This window comes from Triturus cristatus, chromosome 1_2, assembly GCF_964204655.1.
Source record: "Triturus cristatus chromosome 1_2, aTriCri1.1, whole genome shotgun sequence".
Classification (NCBI taxonomy): Eukaryota; Metazoa; Chordata; class Amphibia; order Caudata; family Salamandridae; genus Triturus; species Triturus cristatus.
Genome location: NC_140580.1, coordinates 233,517,609 through 233,537,539, shown reverse-complemented (window position 1 = coordinate 233,537,539; position 19,931 = coordinate 233,517,609). Strand labels below are relative to the sequence as shown.

General features: G+C 46.3%; 1 protein-coding gene and 1 long non-coding RNA gene across 3 annotated transcripts in view; one reads left to right on the top strand and one right to left on the bottom strand.

Annotated features, from left to right (window-relative positions):
* PKD2L1 (polycystin 2 like 1, transient receptor potential cation channel) overlaps positions 1 to 19,931 on the top strand; it is a 3,023,543-nt gene that overhangs the window by 749,481 nt on the left and 2,254,131 nt on the right. Inside the window, exon 4 of the mRNA XM_085603531.1 lies at positions 2,059 to 2,312. Coding sequence (XP_085459657.1) covers positions 2,059 to 2,312 — 254 coding nt within the window. The remainder of the gene's footprint in view (positions 1 to 2,058; positions 2,313 to 19,931) is intronic.
* The window catches only part of LOC146867100 (uncharacterized), a 460,163-nt gene that overhangs the window by 204,407 nt on the left and 235,825 nt on the right, over positions 1 to 19,931 (bottom strand). The window lies entirely within an intron of this gene.

The window sequence follows — 19,931 nt, the reverse complement described above, 5'->3', positions numbered from 1 at the left end:
TCAGCATCCTATTTTTGATGTGGTGTGGCCTCTGGAGTCTCGTTTTTGGATTCCCTGGCTTTGAGGCGACCGCAACCATTTTTGTTTGCCCCTCCGGGGGGGTCTGCCATTGGTTTTGGGCCATAGCGGGGGTGTCTGTTTGCCCACTTGCTTCTGTGGCCTTAGACTCCTACCTTTGTCAGCCATGTGTTTGGTGGCAATTACATTAGCCAGGCAGATTGCTGTTTTTTTTGCAGTCTGTACTGTTTTTGCGGTTTCTGGTTGGTAGACCAGTGTTGTAGGCTCACTCTCCTTTCTGTGCCTCTGTGGCTTCATTTTTTTTCACAGGTCTGCGTAGATGGTGCTTCCTGTTTTTTCACCTGAGCCTCTTTCTGTAGGGTAGTCTCTATTCCCTCTCTTGGTTGTGTAAGGGGTGTTGTTGGTTTAATTGCTCCTGATTGTGCCATTCTGTAATGAGGACTGTCTCTTGTCCCATTTGTTCCCGGCAGGTTTGGTTTGAGGCTCTCCTCTGTCATTGGTTCTCATTGGCTTTTCTGGTGATTTGTGAATAGCGATCTATGTGGTTGCGTCCTGTTTCTGGGCCTTCTGCGAGGTCAGTGGTTGTGTCTTGGACCACTTTTAGGGGTGTGTCCATGGTGGCTGTTTGCGTGGCTGCCTCTTAGTCTACTCTTCATGCCTTTATTGGGTTTTATGGGCTGAACGTTGGGGGTGATACCTCTGTTTTCTTTTGCTGAACATTCAATGATGGATGCTGTTGTGCCTAGCTGTTCTTGTGTGAATACTTCTGTGTGGTGTTTATTACACAGGGTGTTGCAATCTCTTGTTAGTGTTGCCATTCTTTTGCTATTCATGAAGCCGATGCTTGCTTTGGTATCTGCTCATGCGTTATTACTGTGGCGAGGAAGACGGCTGAGGAGGTAATGCCGCGGTTACTTACCGGTAATCTACATTATTCAGAGTCCTAGTCTTCCTCGCCACAGTATAGTTACCCATCCCTCCCTGCCCTGTTGTGTGGGGCTTCATATATTTCTGCGACTTTGGTTGAAGGTTGTTCTGGGGGGGTGGTCGCTCCTTTTATGCGATTGGTGGATGTAGGAGGCGGCCATATTGGAGGGATGGAAGGCTAGTACGCTGACTTTTACTTTGAAGTTTCTGTGTGTGGCTAAAGCTAATGTGTCAATTACTGTGACAAGGAAGACTAGGACTCGGCGTGATGAAGATTACCGGTAAGTAATCAGGTCATTCAATAGCACCATCTGCGGGCCTCTAAACAATACTTTTGCGACCTTTCTTTCTCGTTTTTTTTTCCATAGTGAACACTGGCTCCTTGTCTTTGAAGACTGGAAGCCAAACAAGGACTTGATTGGGACTATATGAGACACATTCTGAAAACGCTCCACTGGCTTTCTGTTTACGAACAATGCCAACTCAAAGTCCTGAACTCATTCATAAAGCTTTATACAAAAAAGATCCAAAGCATGTTTCTGACCAGGAAACTCCTCTGTAGAGTGTGAGATGGCTTTACTTTTCAATCTGAAGATGTTGTACCTTTCTTCCTTCTAATCCACTACAGCCAGTGCAGAACATTTGTACTCAGAGGTCCACCTCTCCTGTGTCACACTGCTTCGACGCCAAATGCCTGTGTTGCATTGGTCTATAAAATCTGAGTTTTAATTAATGCACTTGGCTAGATTTCTAAATTCCTTGACTTCTCGTTACCTATCTCTTTCAGATTTAAACTCCTGCCAATGTTCTCTAAAATTGTCAAATTTGCACATTGAGACAAAGTAAAACCAGTTAATGTTTATTTATTTGTAAGACCTATTCATTTCAATGCGCTTTGTTAAGTTGAAAGCAAAAAAATAGGTTTGTGTCCTTGTATATAAGGGATAACACACGAATCATATAGTAAAGTTTTAACATCGTTGTATCTGTATATTTCAAACACAGGATGTAAAGTACGACATACAAGTTTAATTACGACTGTACTGACAAAATGTCACATTAAAAATGAATACATTATTAACGTTAACTCAGATTTTTGATCTCTTGTTTCAGTTTGCACAAGGTCCACTGCTGGACGGACTTTATTGGACAAAGTGGTACAATAACCAATCTCTGGACCAGAGCACCCAGTCGTTCATCTACTATGAGAATTTATTGCTCGGTGTTCCCCGAATTCGGCAACTCAAAGTCCAAAATAACTCTTGCGTTGTGCACACAGATTTCAGGGATGATATTTCTGGATGTTATGATGTGTATTCTAAAGAAAAAGAGGACACAAACCTATTTGGACTACTAAATGGAACTGCGTAAGTCCATTGATATTTAAATTTTTTCACTGGCATGGCATTTAAAAATGTAAATTCTGGTTCTGATTAATTAATACCCAACCGTCCATAAACCCCTTTTTACACATGGGGGAATTACGAGTTAGGCTGTATTTAATGCATCCGATAATTATCATTATTTATGCTGCCCTTGTAAATAGGTGGCAGTGTCAAAAGAAATGGGTGTTGCAGTGGAACGCCCACCGCAACACCCACTGCCCACCCCTTTCACGCTAAGCATAGCGGGAAAGAGGGCCTTATTTACAAGGCAGCGTTGAGCCACGTTAAGTGGCTTTTAACGCTGCCTTGTAAATAAGGCGACACCCCTATCGCCACCACAACATCACCGAAACTGACGTTGTGGTGGTGATAGGGGCTTGTAAATATGCCCCTTGGTGTTTTAAACACCTAAAATCCACAATATTCACCACAAACCTTTGATAGTTATTTACCACATATAATAAATAACATGCCCCGTGGTATCGTTATTTATCATGTGTGATAAATAACACCTTAAGTTTGGAGTGGTGAAATAGAATATAAATTAAAAGAAAACTAGTTTTGAAACAAAGGAGCAGGTTTACAATTTTTTCACGTAATTTTGAAGCAAGGCAAGGCGTTGCGTGAAAGTAAGCAGGCAGAAATGCTCCATATTTACAAAGATACGGAGCATTTCTGCTCTCTCCTTGACCTAGCGCACTGTGTGCTGCTTAGCACCAATGCAGGCACCGTTGCACCACACTGCAGGGGTGCCTGTGTCAAGGGTAGGATTGTTTTTGTGTATAAAGCGACACCTTGCTGCACAAAAACTGCTTAGAGGCACATTCCACTTTCTAAGTGTGCTTCAGAATGCAGCACACGTGGAAAGAGGAAATAATGGATATAAATAAAGATATTTATCCCTGTTACGCCTTTGTCCGGTAGGCTCACCAAAATGGCGCAAACCCAGGTTTAAGAGTCTTTGTAAATCTTGGTTTGCGTCAAACTATATGGGTGGATGCATGGGAACGCCCATGCTCCACCCATGTAACACCTATCCAACACAAGTACTTTGTACTTACTAAACCATGCTATGCCTCCTGGTGGAAGGGGCCCAGGCCTGGTTAATGAAGGCCGCAGCCTTGTCCGAAAATCCTGGCATTTCCCATCGTTGCCTGAAAGCCTCCAGGTCATCAGGGACAACTGACTCGACACTACCATCGGATGCATCTCTCCCTGAGGGCCCTGGAGCATCGTCGAGGACCACGAAATCATCCTGGGGAAGTCGCATCTCACCTCCAATACTACTGGGAACCAGGGCTGTGACTCCCACAGTGGGGTTATCAGAATAATCTCCACCCGCTGCCGGGTTACATGAGTGGTCACTCTCGGAATCAAGATAAAGGGGAGAAAGGCATAGTTCAGACCTTTGGACCAGTCCTGTGAAAACGCATCTGTCGCTCTCAACGGATCCGGTCTCCAGCTGAAAAACGCCTGCAGTTGACTTGTACGTCTGGACGCAAAGAGGTCTATCTCGCACGTGCCCCACACAGCTTGTAACCAACTGAATATCTGCGGATGGAGTTGCCAGTCGCTGTAATCCCTGAGGTAACGTGAGTTCCAATTCGCTACTACGTTGGATTGTCCCGGAAGGTATTCTGCTATGACGAAATCTGATGACTCAGGCAGTAATGGCAGAAGTCCTTCGCTATCTCTGCTAGTAACGACGACCTTGTGCCTCCCAACTTGTTGATATACCTCACCGCTGAGATATTGTCCATCCTCAGAAGGATGCAGTATGAGACCTGTTTGGGAGAGAGTGTCTGGATCGCGAATGACCCCGCTAACAGTTCTAGACAATTTATATGCAGATCGAGTACGTGCAGGGACCACCGACCTCCGGTGGAGATTTCTCTGAAGTGCACTCCCCAGCCCCAACAGCTGGCGTCTGACTCTATGACCACTTCTGGTTGAAAGCCGAAGATGGCCCATCCATTCCACGCATCCACGTGGGCCAGCCACCATTGTATCTCCTCTCGCAGGACAGGCCCTTCCGGAGGTGTTGAATCTTCAATCTCTGAAGGGCCCTGTAGTTAAGAGGGCCCGGAAATATCGCCTGTATCGAGGAGGCTAGAAGACCCACTATTTGGCCAGCACCCTCAATGAAACCGTCTGTTTGGACAGCAGTGTGGAAAGCTCCCTCATGATGTCTTTCGGTTTGGAGCAAGGAACGCTCAGTTGGGCCATCTGTGAATTGATGACAAACCCTAGAAAGTCCATTGTCTGAGTCGGACAAAGAGCCGACTTGGGTACGTTGATAACAAACCCCAAATTTTAAAGAATAGACATGGTCATGTGCAAATGCTGCACAGCCAAAGTCGGAGTCTGGGCCATGATAAGTATATCGTCCAGGGACACTATCATGTGGACGCCCTGTTCTCGCAGGTGCGCTATCACCGGCTTCATCACCTTGGTGAAGCACCATGGAGCCGAGGAAAGTCCAAAAGGAAGGACCAAATACTCGAACCACCGGTTCCGCCACTGAAACTGCAGAAAATGGCAGTGGGGAGGAAAAATAGGAATCGACAGATAGGCGTCCTTCAGGTCCAACTGGACCATCCATTCTCCTTCCTTAAGCAAATCTGCCAAAAGATGGATACCCTCCATCTTGAAATGGTTGTACGTCATGAAATGGTTAAATTCCATTAAATTCAGTACCAACCTGTGACCTCCGCCTTTGTTCTGAACCAAGAAGATATTGCTGCAGAAACCAAGAGGACCATCATCACAATACTCAATCGCGTGTTTCTGTAGCAATGCGTCGAGTTCTGAATCTATAAAATCGCACTGTAGTTGGGAAAAAGAGAGTTGCCGTGGTGGGCCAACCTGAAAGGGAGTTTGATAAAAATCTAGGTGAAACCCCTGAATTATCTGCGGGACCCACACATCCTGCGATATTTGAGCCCAATTGTGATAGAAAAATTGAGTACGACCCCCCAAGGGTAACTGAAAGTTGTCGGAAACTCTTACCTGCAGACTCTGGAGCTTGGAAGCCCGCACGATGTCCGCCTCTGCTGAATCGCCTCATGTTGAAGCGCTGTCTGGTGGGATAGAAGGTACTCCCACAAGTGGAGTCCCACTCGCCTCGGCCGTGGCCATAGTCTCCTCATTGAGGACCTTGCTGATAGTGGCGGCCTGGTAAGCATCCTCTGCCTCGCCCGGCCCGGTTAAAAAGGCCAGCATTGAAAACACGTTTGATGCCAGATTGGGCTTTGTCAAGGGCTGTGAATGTGCCAACATACTTGGAGACGTCTTTTACAAAACGTTCACTGAAAAGATTGCCTTCTGCCAGAGGGCCTGGTTCCGCCGCAGCCAACTCTGTCAAGTTAGAGTCCATCCTCATGAGGAGTGACTTACGCCTCTCAGTGGAAATGGCACAATTGGCGTTTCCCAACAAGCAAATCGCCCTTTGGGTCCACCCAGCCAGGACTTCGGGATCCATGGGGGAACCAGACCCTTTCGCCTCCAGGGCCATTTCTAAGATTTTGGCTAATGGCCCTGCCACATCCAGAAGTTTGTCTTGGCAAGCGCGCCAGGCCCAATCGATTCCCTTCTTTGGGTCCTTAGCAAATTTCTTTAGGAAGGTAATGAAGCTTACGTCAATTTCTGGCGTCTCCGCCACTTTATCTGGAATATCCGGCCTAGGACACTCGAATCACAACCTGTTATGCACGTCTTTATCGAATCTTTTGCGCAGTTTGTCGTGGAGATACGCTGCCACTTCCGGGGCAGGAGCCCAATCCGACGATCTAGGATGAACAATGTCGGCCAGATTAAAAGTAAAGGGGGTATTCAGAGTTTGGGACGGGGCTTGCTCAACATTCTTTGTTTTGCGTGATCGCTTCCTGGGATGGGCCTCCTCCTCTGGGGTGTCTGTCGCTGTGGTGTCAGTATCAGTGTCTGTGTCCCTGCACTCCTGATGTTTAGCCTTCTCTCCCACGTTAGGTGGAGTAGACGATTTTGGCAGCGTCGCAAGTGCACCTGAGTGGGGCCAAGATTTCGCTTTGGGCTCGCCAGATCCATCATCTTTCTTAGGTTCGGCATTAAACCCATGCCTTTTAGCAAACTTCTCCAATTGTTTAGTGATGGGTTTCAACGCAGCAGCCAATCCTTGTTGTACAGTACCAGGTACTGCCTTTTCAAGGGCCCGGTTAAGAGAGTCCTGGACAGAAGCATCCAGAACCTCCACAAAATTGTTCTCCAGAGAAGTTGCATGCACTTCCTCTTCATAAACATCATCATCCTCATAGCGGACCCAGTCATCCATGATGTACTGCAGGTATGGGTACTGATAGGAGTAAGGGGGGAGCCAACCCACTGCACACCACAAAAGAAGTACCTAGCTCCTCAGCAGATGCTGTATAGATGTTATTGCAGCCCACAGGGCGTAGGGAGAGCCACATTTAAAGATATGAGGAGTGTGTGCACCCTCCAGGGCCAGACGACTCTTGCAGCCAGATCATGCGTCCCAATAATAAAATTTCCTTGAGGCTAATGAGCCCCGGAACGACGATAGGGTGCGCGCTACGTGCATAGTCCAACTCCCACTAGAAAGTAGCCCAATTGGGCTACACACGTTAGAGCGAGGGAAGCTCTCCAGTGACAAACCGCCGTGCACATTAGGGACGCCACTGCGGTGAATAAAGGCTTTTAGACGCTGCTGAGAGCAGCGCGGTACTCTGCGCAGAAGGCGCTTCACAAACATCATGTAAGCTTGAGCGGGCGGTAAACTTGCAAAGCTCCCAACGGGAGTGCAAAGCACAGTAAATGTAAATTGTAAATTGATACTTGTATAGCACACTACTCACCCGCAAGGGTCTCAAGGCGTTTGTACGAATACCGCTGTGGAACCCATCCTGGCTTTCCCTGTGAGGCGTCCACTCCTGGGCACCCCCAAGGTGGAGGCCAGGCATCCTTAGCGTTGTGGGGGCCGTTGTGGAGATTAAGCAAGCTATTGCCCAGAGTTGCAGAGTGGGACTCCATGATTGGAATAGGCACCGATGCGAGAATTATCAGGTCCGTGGAATTTTTGAGCCCAAGACCCGCCGAGGCGGGGAATTGAACGCTGGTCCCGGGCTAGACCTCTGCATCAGGGTCTGCCGCTCTAATCATTGAGCCACACTTCTCCAGTGAAGCCCGATCGGGCGATCAATTACCTGCAAAGCTCCTAGCGGGAGCGTAATCACAGTAAGGCCCGAGCGGGCACGAAACAACCCAAAAAAACTCCCAGCAGCGGGAGCGCTCAAAACAATTAAGCACCACAGCGCGCAACGCGCCACATACACAGGTGCATATAACAATTACTGCATCGTAAAGCAAACGCAATGCAAACTTAATGAAAGTAATCCACTTAACTCCTGCATGAGCAGCAAAGAAAGAGGCTCATTTACAGGCTATTGTGGCTCTTATAGGGTCTGACAGGATGGAATGTATGGACTAAGCATCATGGGAAATGTAGTTTATTTGCATACAAAAACGTTTTCATTGGCTGCTGTGAGTAGAAAATAAATAGAAAGAGAAGCATAATCAGAGGCCTCCGGTCCTGTAATAGAATTCATACCAAAGGTATCAGGATCTTTATCATTCACTAATGAGATTGTACTTTTATACAGCACTGTGCCTGAACAGTTCACATACAAGTCTGTGTCTGTACTATTCACAATGGGACAGCAACTATGTTCCCTCCAACCTGCGCGCCTGGGCGCGCGCGCACACTGCCTTCACCAAGCGCTCAGAACGAATCTGAAAGCGCGCAGATCGCTCGAGAAATTAGAAAGGAGAGAGCCTGCCTTTTGTTTGCAGATCGTCTTTTGGAAAGACAATCAGTGTAAAAGGCAGTGCTGCTGAGAAAGAGAAAGAAAACCTGCTGGGAAGGGGCTCGGAGGTGTCAGACCCCTGTGGTGGTTGAAAGCTGCACAACATCGTGGGTGTGCAGAGCACAGAAGGGGGGGGGCGTGATTTCTGCTCTTTACATGCCCTAAAGCTACAGCAGATCTAAATCATTAAAAACGTTAAACCGCCGATTCAAAAACACTGCATTGGTTTAATGGGACTGAAACACACAGCTAAGGCTGTAAATAAAACATTAATTTGCATACTGCTTGCCCTGGGGTATGAGACCACATTGTCGATGAACGAACAGGCGAGGTTCGCACAGGTTGGCATCCATTTTACCTCAAATCCTTACTGGTTAGTTTTTCCAGACAGTGCCCGCATTGCCTGTAGTGTGGTTTGCCCAGCCGAGCAGACCGAAAATAAATATATAGGAAACAAGTAAGCGCTCGTATTCCAGGGACTTTGCTTCCGGGTGTAGGCGTTAGCAGTGCCCACGTCTGCAGGCTTACGCAGCTTTGGTCAGAGTGGTGTAACCCTCAGAACCGGGAACCTGTTCCCAAGCGGGAGTGCGTCATCCCTGTCTGGAGAGCAGGGCCTGCCGACGGAACACCGCTCTGCGGAATCTACTTACTTACGGGCTTTGCTGCCTCAAAACCCGGATCTCCCTCACGTGCAGGTTGCAGCTGTTATTCTTATATTGTAGGGACTAGGGAGCAGGTTTGGTACTTCATTTTGTTGGTGATAGACATCTGCCCATAGAGCCCATGCCATATGTGCCACCTGTGGCATCAGTGTTTTCCACTCAGAGGCGTGGCATCAGTGTTTTCCACTCACAGCATTCAACATGCTGTTTGTTAATGGACCTTGATTGCCTGAAGGTGTCAAAGAACTAAGGCCAACATAACAGGCATGGTTGTGGCTTCTATTGCTAATATACTCTGGTGCACGACTGTATTATCCTTTCCGTCCTTCTCCTTCAGGCCTGTCACTTTCGTCCTGAATTTATGTAGGGCCAAAACATGCTGACATATGTTTGGCCTTGCTGCCATACCGAGCCTTTAGTTTTTTTTCATATTGACTTTAACAGATATAAACGCCTATTTTATTAACCCCTTTGCTGCGGCGCGAATTCCGCCGCAGCGCTGGGGGGGTTTGGGGGGGTTGACGGCGCCGCTGTGCTCATGACGGAACCACGCCATCATGAGTCACGGGTGAGCTGTGCTCATGACGGCGTGGTTCCGTCATGACTCCACCCACTGCGCTAATCGCAGTGGGTGGGGAATTAGCGCCGCGTGGGAGGAGCGGCCGCCAACGGCCGCAGCATGACGGAACCACTCCGTCATGAGCACAGCGCACCCGTGGCTCATGACGAAGTGGTTCCGTCATGAGCGGGGAACGGGTGAATCAAGGCATCACATCACATGCGCTTTAAACAAAATAAAGATGAGGCGCTTAGGCAACGTGATGTGGAGTATGGCTGTCTGTCACCAGATAAAATGAATACTGTTGACATAAAACCATTCTGTTATATAGGTCTGCAATGGTGTCTGCGTTGTCTGCAGTGTTATAACATTCACATCTACACCAGAATGAGGTGTGCATCTACAGCAGTCTGATATGTGCATCAGCAAAAGTAAAATATGCACTAATATAATGTAATAAACGACAGAGCACACAATAGACAAAGATGCATAGCAAAACTCCTGAAGGTACACAAGGAACGATGGCTGCTCCATTGATACTGTCCAATGTGCCACCAGTTTCTTCCTTTCCATTTAAGAATTTAAAATATCCAAGTTTGATAAAGTTTCCAACATCACAGGCTACATCCTTTAGTTATTAGCAAGCTTTAGCTCTAGTGGTATGCAGTCTTGTGCATGTTCCCAGGTGGACCTGTGTATGATTGGCTGCCCCAGTTCAAATCTTTTTATCTTTGCATTCTGGAATTGTTAGCGTTATTTGTCCCATTATAAAAAAACTGGACTTCCAGTCCCAGAATACAAAGAAGACCTAGACTGAAGCAGAGAGTCATACACAGGACTGGGAATCTTTGATACCAGTGTGAAAATCTCTTGCATAGGGTTAGTGGATTGTGTGACATTTGTGTGTACGTTATTTTCACATTCTTTCAACTGTTCCAGTGAAAAGAAAGTAAAACAAGCATTGGCATAGCCAATAGGTCTCGCCTTTGGGATCTTATAAGTGTTTAGCCATGCAACAGTTGATGTTGTTGCACCAAGGATATTGTGCTGCATAACTAAAATCTTATAAGGTCCCAAAAGCAAGACCTATTGGCTATGCCAATGCTCTCTGCCCCCCCCCAACACACTCTTTTTTTAAAATAACTTTAATAAGCGCGGGGCCGTCTTCACGGACACCGCGCTATGCAATGCAATAGGTGTTGCTTTTGGTATTATAAATAACAATGCCTTTTAATTTTTTTAAAGGCATTGCCATTTACAATGTCAATAACTCAAAATAATGTCATTGCGAGACCTATTGCATTGCAAATGCTTGTTTTTACTATTAGCCTGGGGGTGTGAGCTGCACAGAGGGGCTTTTGCCAGGTCTGCCTTCTGCCACATCTGCTTGGTATAGAGCAAAACAAAAAAATTCCTGTGTTTAGAAAATCTTAAAAGTGACAGAGCTGTACTTCATAGCTCTGTCACTTTTAAGGTTTTCTACAAAAAGGGCATTTTACCAGGATTCTGCTTATTTTTGTACCGACTGGACATTACTATACCAGTGGTAGAAAACAAACCAGGTGGCTACCCTTGCTGCAGTCCATTATGCATCGTGCACATAGAAAGTACATCGCATGAAAATTATATGGTACATTATTTATGAAGCCTCCCCAAACCCAACGAGGTACTAAAGCACTCAGATGCCACTGCAGAATATAAACAGCCAATTGGTAATGTAACTAATAGCTCTGTGCCAGCTGTATGCCTGTTTGCAATGTTGATGGCGTATTATACAGCAATAGAAATATCTATTTAATGGTCATTTGTATGGACATTATACCGGATGTGAGAGTTGCTGTGTGTCTGTTTAACAATAAATAATATACTAAGGCCCAGATTCTCAAAGGTTTAGCATCAGGTTAGCATTACTTTTTCAATGCTAACCCGACAAAGCCCGTTTTGGGAATTACAAACCAAAGCAAAACAAATTTGCATTGGTTTTTATGGAAAAGTAACACAAAGAAGTGCTAAATGCTGCTTTGCATTACTTTGTGTTAAGGAGGTGTTACATGGGTGTTCCCATTTGTTTTGTACAGCTATGTCTTCATGTGGGACAGAACATCAGCCAAGGACTTGATGAAGCTGGACCATGTCTCAGCCTGTAGAGCCATGCACGGTCTCCCAGTTAAGGTTTACACTCTTATGTATAGCCTAAATCTGTGTTTCCTTAATTATTCTAAGCCCTCACGGATGCTTAATTACCGATCACCAATTTTTTCCACAGATATGCACCTTAATTTTCAAGTGATCTCATTTAATTGGGTGAATTGATTGGAATTAAATCAAAACACACATTAAGCACTTGTTAGCTTATAGAGAGCATTTGCTTGCATAGGGATTTTTTTGTATGTCGGCGCACGTAGCCTTACCTGTGGTGCACAAACATCCTTCTTTGCCGCACACAGAGGAACAAAATTAGAGGGAACATTGGACAGCAAGCAGGATAATAACCAGCCTTTCGAGTAACTATCACATCCTTATAATGCCAACTTACCAAAGTAATAGTCTGTTCCTCCATGTAGTAGTTATCAGAGTATGTATCATTAGCGCATCCTGGGTAGCCCACTCCCCGTGGCTTTCTATAATATAAGCAAGGACCTTGGTAAGCAAAACCAAAAACTTCAGAAACTTCTGTAAATTCCGGGGTTGAGTATAAGTATAATCCACAAAGGACAATGGATAAGCAGTCCATAAGCCGTTCCTTCACCAAAGAACCTCAACTGGGTGTCTAAAAATACATTACTCAGGACTGACCTTTTATTTCTAGTCAAAGAGATGACTTTCCCCTTTTCTGGCAAAACCACATTTTGATCATTCTTTAAAACCCATGTCACCCCACACAGTATCAAAAGCAATAGAACCACAGAGGTGACACATAATATCTTCCTTTTGAGTGTCCACATCATAGTGGAAAGAACAACAATAATCATTGGTTGCTCCTCATCAGCAACCTGTCTACTAAAGAGATGCATAATAAATGATGAAAGAGGGATAAAAAGCAAATGGAATATACAAGTTTCCAGTTTCTGTCAGAGCCTCACTGGTACAGGCTTCTATTGTTCATCAAAACATGGGAGCTTTTGAGCACCAGCGGTGGAGCTTGCTCTGCTCTAAGCTCGGGTTCCCACGTCGACCAGGATAATGTACCCCCAAGGGGATACTTACGGTATATCCTGTCCAATGTTCAAACATTGCACAAATTCTCACATCACCCTAAACTAACTCAGTTGGTACTATAGCAAAGTACACCCTAACTTACACAGTCCATCCCTAACTAATCTGACTTCTCCTTTTGTGCACCGTTCTTCAGCCGAGGGCTCAAATTGTACCAAGTGACTCCAGGCACAGAGGGATCAGTGAAAAGGGGCTCCTGGATTGCTCGTATTTAGCACTTCATCATTTTTCTCATCCGTTTTGGTCCAACTCAGCCTGGCATCACTGAAAGGGACAAACTGGGGCACCTTCTTGCACTGAGAGTCCCCTACTCCATCCCTCACCCACTGGTCATAGGGCACGGGCAAAGGAATTCTGCGGCAGTGAGCGGTATGGACCCAGTTCTCTTGGCCGGTGACTTTAACAGCTGTGCGCGTAGATAGAAGGACCTGTTCCGGCCCCTTCCATTGCAGCTCCAAATTCTTTTTCGGCTTGACGTTGCACACAAGCACAAATTCCCCAGGCTGAATACCGCGTCCGGGCCCCTCTGGTGTAGCTGGTAGGGATTCCTGGACCTATTGGTGAATAGAACGTAATCTTTCAGTTAACTGGCAAAGATAGTCTATAAACAACGGGTACTCAATATTGGAGAACCGCTAAGGGTGCGGGCGCCCCAGACGTTTGCCAGGCGTCCCAACACTCGTATGGTGACAATCCTGTCCTAGAATGTTCTGTTGTTCTTGTCGACAAAAGAGTTGACGGTAAAGCATCTGGCCACTGTAACCCTGTGGTCTCATGAATCTTCGCCAGTTTCAGTTTGAGAGTCCTGTTCTACTTCTCAACTAAACCTGCTGACTGTGGATGATTGGCAGCATGAAACTTCTGCTTGATACTCAAACCATCACAAATCAATTGAAATTACTTTGGCATTAAAACGACTTCCGTTATCACTCCAAATCAAATGGGTCAAGCCGAAATGAGGAAAAAAACTCCTTTAGGAGTACCTTAGTGATCATAATGGTTGTATTATCTTTAGTGGGATAAGCCTCAACCAATTAACTGAATGCACAGACAACCACAAAAACCTACTTTAAATTGTTGCACCTATCTAGCTCTATGTAAACCATCTGAAGGACCTCAAAAAGAAAAGAAGGTGGTGCAAAATTACAGGACAGTGTGGGTGTACATTTTCCAGGATTGTGCATCATGCACGCCATGCAATAATTCACCAAGGGCCAGATGTACGACCAGTAAAATTGCGCCTCGCAAATTGCGACTCATTTGCGAGTCGCAATTAGCTATGTGCAATTTGCCATGAACAACAGTGTGTTTGACACTGTTTGTGATTCCAAATGGGGTCGCAATTTGCGAGCCCATTGAGAATGACAGGACCTCCCAGGTATAGTGGCCTGCTGGGCTCAGCAGACTCCCCAAGTCTGGGACCACCATGTCTGGGTCCCTAGGACCACAGCCTGCCTTTAAAAAATATATTTAGAGACAGTCCCAAAGTGGAAGGGGTCCCAAATTGCGACTGCATTACCACCCTCTTGAAAAGAGTGGTAATTTGCGAGTGTTTTGCGACAGCAATTGCAGTCACAAAACATTCGTACATTGATTTGCGGATGAAATTAGGAAGGGAACGCCCCTTCCTAATTGCGATTCGCAATTCCTAAATAGCGAGTCGCAAATAAATTGCGACTCACTATTTAGCAATTGTACAAGGCCCTTGCCTATTTTGCATGCGCAAATGGGTTGCAAACCCCTTTGCGCATGCAATTTAGGGTCGTATATCTGGCCCCAAATGTGCAGCTGTTTTCAAAATCTTATCATTCTGCCATACAGGGTCTAACAGCTTGCAAATAACTTGCAAATACCCTTACCACTAATATGGGCTGGGCCATGGGGCCTCGTGACTACAGGAAGAACATATGCATCTGGCAACATCCATCTCTGCTTCCCTGACTTATCAATCCAACATCCCTTGTCGTTCAACTGTGCTGTACTTTCTTGCCACATTGCTAACTCGTCTATTGTGGCCTCACTTTGTATCTCCTTCACATTCTCGAGTGTATCCTCAAACATGGTAACTTCAGGCAACCACCTAGCGGGACCTACTACAAACATTGTTTTCATTTTAGTCCGGGCTGTTTCCTTAGTTTCTGATCTGCAAAAGCATTTCCCCTCCCTACATCATCAGTGATTTTCCATGGGCACTACACTTTACTATAGCCAATTTCTTAGTGAGTGTGAAAGCAGACACAAGCCTCAATATAAGGTGCCTGTGAGAAGGTGGCCTGGTATATTCTGTCCACTAATTAAAGTGGGCACCCTGTACCAGTCCACACGACCCTTATGATGTATGAGGTCGAAGATAACCTTTAGAAAGCTATCCTAGTGGTAGCTGTGGAGAGCAACCTTCGGGCTTAATCTTGAAGGAATGTAAAGCAGCTTGTTTACCAGAATATCACCTCCTGAATGATTAAATGAAGGAGAACCACACAGTAGTTATATAAAAATATGTATTTATTAATATAACACTCTCTACTATCCACTACACGACGATTGAACACAATTAACACAATATGAGATCAATAGAACAGTTGTAAGTAGCACAATACACAGTGGGCTCCAGGGGGAGACCAAACCACATACTACAATAGTGGTATAACTATCACGACTGAGATCAAGACAAGGTCTAGAGCACGTAGAATGGCTGGGACCCAAAGGAACCACCCAAGGTGAGTAGACAGGGACCCCACGGAGGCCAGGTGCAGTGTGGGAACACGACCGCGGGCGCCGTACAATTCTATGGGGAAGTCGCGGTTACACTTTTAAAGTTTAAGGACCCTTCTAGGAGGACTTCGAGTGAACCCTTTGGAACTTAAAAGTTTATAGAGCCACCCCACCTGTGGATACCGTAGTACCCGAGTTACCTATCCCAGAGGAGCCAGGTGCATAGGTCTGAAGTGGCGTCGGAAACTCTCATCGTTCCCAATGGAAGGCTGTGAAGAAGTACTGCTGCCGTGAAGGTGAAAGGGTCCGGTGGAATCCAAGCCTGATTATGGAGGGAAGGAACCTGAAAGCAGAGGGTACAGAGTTTGGGTCACTTCAGAGTGGCCAAGGGCTCGGGAGACGAATGCCTACCGTGGTCGGGTGCTTCAGGTGCGTAGAAGGTATGCTTGACTCTGCAGCCACGAGGACCAGGAGACGTCAAGGATGACCAGGAGCTGCAAGTGAGCTGTCCCTTGAAGGATGTCGAGTGCTGAGGGGTCTGTGTTTGCGGGAACACCAACAAGCCTTGGCAAAAGCAACCCATGCAGGACGGTCAAGCAGGTTACAGTGTAGACCACCAAGGTCCAGGAGACTCACCAAGCAATGGGGAGTCAGGGCACATCTATAGCAACCTGGAAAGCCCATGAGAAATCAAGATGGCCCTCAGGGGACCCAGAGGCCAAAGGACCAGGAGTCACAATGGGACCTCAAGCAAGATTGCAAAGCACCAGCCCATGGAGCACTCGGTGCGAGGAGGCCGCAGTCCTTTGGTGCAAATACTGCTCAGGGTCAGGACTACATGGAGTCCAATGCACAAGCTCGAAAATTTTCAACAAGCATATGCACTGGCGAATGGACACGGTACACAGGGGTTTGGGGTACACAGCCCCCACAAAGGATACTGGCCTCAAACTCAGTGAGAGGGCAGATCGACCTCAGGGACCTTCAGGAATCCACTTTCTGTGTTGCTGAAGTCTTCAGAGTCTGCAGGGGCTCAGGAGCAGCGGACCGGACAGCTGCGCTTTAGGTGCCTGCAAAGCAGGGGAGTGACTCCTTCACTCCAAGGGAGATTCTTCAGTTGAATTAAGTGCACCACGGGTCCTGCACAGAGCCTGTATGGAGCAAATGCACAAACTAAGCTTTGAACAGAAAGGGGGACAAAGTTGAGCCCAGTCGATGTCCAGCAAAGTCTAAAGAGTCCAGACGGTCGAAGGTCAGTGGTTTCTTCTTGTAGAAACCACTCCATGTAAAGTCCAATATCCTGTAGCCAGGCTACACCCTTGTCCTTTGTCCAGTTTCGCACCAGAGCAGGAGTCAATGGCTCCCAGAGCTGGTTTGAGCTGGACTATGCACAGGGACACCATGTGTGGCCCAAGTGAAGGCTTTCAGGCACTCTCAGAGTGCACCCACCCAGCCCCAATACACTAAATCCTGTCTGGGAGGTGGTTACACCTCTCTGTGACAAGATACCTATTGTGCTGCATTTCTCTGCTTTAGCTTGGCACAGCAGCAGGAAACAGAAAGGTGTCTCTAGGAGGCAGCATCCATTTTGTGCTGTCCGGGTCGAGAAGGCTGGCACGGTAAGACCAGTGACCCCACGAAGCTCGCTTCAGAAGGGTGGAATCATACCTCCCACACCAGTTACTGGTGTGGAGGAATGATTCCAAGATGTTTGATACCAAACTCAATATGTTTCTTTGCAGACGTTTTTGGAGATACCATTTACCGCGAGGTTATAATGCACCTCTACCTATATGTCCATCTGAGTCACAGACAACCCGGGAGAATGGTCTCCGAAGGCTGCAGAGAGGCTCTGCTCATGCAGAGGCACCCTCTCACCTAAAACCTAGCACCCTGCCTTCAGGATTGTTAAGGCCTGCGATAGGGGTGACTTATAAGTTTTAAGTGTAGTGACAATTAGATAAAGTGAACCTATATAATGTAAGAGGTGCAAGCATCATCTTACACAGGCTGCAGGCGCAGACCTTGAGTTCCATTTTGCATGGCCTCTCATCGGTGGTATAATACATGCTTCAGCCCATGGTAGGCCTCTGGGGTACCTATGCCCTGTTTACATGTGCACCATATACTAGGGACTGATAAGGCTACCCCAGTATCCAATCTGGAGTGTACCAAAGTACATGTATGTGAATTTAAGGGAGAAAGCAGATCGACTAGGGTCCTGATTAGCAGGATCCCAGTCAGACTAGTCAAAAACAGTGATACATCAGGCAAAAAGTGGGGGTAAACAAAGCAAACACAAGGAGATGATGGACGGAGCGAGGACACTTTTCAGATACTCAACCCCAGTCACAGATCTGGGTTGAATCCATCATCATTCTTTAGCTCACTTCGCCACTCCAGTTCAGACACAGCTATATGCAAATCAGTCTTGACCCTGTGCCTTATGGGAACAGTCCAGCCCGAACTGCCAAGCCATGTGGGGGTAACCATAAAAAGGAGATTCTACTTTCCTACACAACCTCCACCCCCCAACGCAAGGACATGAGACTAACCTAGACCAGTTGAGTCTTCATTTTCCAAGTGGAAATATCTGGGGAGTCCATCTGCATTAGCATAGTTACTCCCAGGTCCATGTTCCACTGTATAGTCCATCCCCTGTAGGGAAATGGATCACCTCAAAAGTTTGGGGTTTTCACTCTTCATCTGTTTAAGCCATAGGAGGGGCTTATATGGTCTGTCTGAACAATGAAGTGAGTGCCAAACAAGTATGGCCTCAACTTCTTCAGAGCCCAAACCACAACAAAGGCTTCCCTCTTAGTAGCTAATCAACGTTTCTCCATGGGGGTCAGCATTCTGCTCATAAAAGCTACTGGCTGATCCTGACCTTCTTCATTCAGGTGTGATAACACAGCCCCTACCCCCAACTCAGATGCATCAGCTTGAACAATGAATTTTTGGGAATAGTCAGTACGTTTGCAGAATGGGAGCAGTGCACATGGCCTGCTTCAGGTCATCAAATGCCTTTTGACAGCTAACTGTCAGATCATTCAAGGGGGTCATTATGGATCCACATCCCTTGGCAAACATCCCGCCTTACACAGTCAGGCCCAAGAAAGCTCTGATCTGAGTCTGGGTAGTTGGAGCAACCCAGTCCATTATGTCTAGATTTTGCTCTGTAATGGATGAACCTGTCCTCCACCCACAAGGTGGCCTAGGTGGCCTAGGTACACAACCTTACTCTGCTCTATCTGGCACTTAGTGACCTTGATAGTGAGGCCTGCCTTTTGTAGAGCCTCCAGAAGATTTCTGGGTGATCCTCCCAGGTGGAGATAAAGACAGCAATATCATCAAGATAAGCTGCACTATAGGCTTCTAGACCTGTAAGAACGTTATTCACCAGCCTTTGAAAAGTCTCAGGTGCATTCTTCAAACCAAAGGGCATCACCACAAATTGATAATGCCCACTGGGGATTGAGAATGCTGTTTTGGGCTTAGCATCCTCAGCTAGTCTGATTTGCTAGTAGCCAGCTGTGAGGTCAAATGTACTCAGAAACTTGGCAGAGGCCAAAGTATCTATGAGTTCATCTGCCCTGAGAATTGGATGAGCATCAGTCCTAGTGACTGCATTGAGCCCCCTTAGTCTACACAAAACCTCATCTCTCTTTTACCACCCTGGGTGTGAGGTTTAGGTACCAGGACTACTGGACTAGTCCAAGGGCTATCTGAGGGTTCAATTACTCCCAATTCCAGCATCTTTTGGACCTCAGTCCTAATGCAGTCCCTGACATGGTCAAGTTGCCTGTAAATTGTGTTCTTTACAGGTAAGCTCCCCCTGTGTCCACTTCATGGGTACACCAGGTGGTCTGACTGGGAATCAGTAAGAACATGTGCCTGTACTGATTGAGGACTTTCCTGCAATCAGTCTGTTGCTGCTCAGTGAGGCTGCCTGCCAAGGCTACACCATCAACTGAACCATCATCAGACTTCTGTGAGAGGAGGGCAGGGAGTGGGTCACACTCTTCCTCCTGTCCCTCATCAGTAGCCATGAGCAAGCCCATGTCTGTAAACTTTATTCGATTGCTATTTTAAACAATCCTAAAAGCGCATAAAAACACAATACATTACAAAAGAAAATTTAAATTGTACAATTCATTAATAAAAACCAACATCAGACAGATACGACAATGCACCCTTAATATCAGTACTTAAATTACAATGCATTTCCTTTGATAGAGTACTTTCTTCGAGAACATTGCTATCCTCCACGCTATATGCTCATTCTCCAAAAGGTGCAATATAATAAATGCCATGCGGCATTGTCTCAACCCCAAAGATTTTAAAATTGGAACAATCCAAAGTTTCCTTAACTCCCTATAAAATTTACAAAATAAAACATGAATAGTCGATTGGGCAGAACGATTATCACAAGGACACAATTGCAAATCTCACGACCAATCGTTCCTATTTGGAAAGGTTACAAGTCTATGAAAGGTGTCCAACCTAAATCTTGTTAATAAAAACCTATCATATCCGCCGGGTACAAATACTAAATAAGGTTGTATGTTAAAAGTGGTTAAAATCATCTGGTTATGGT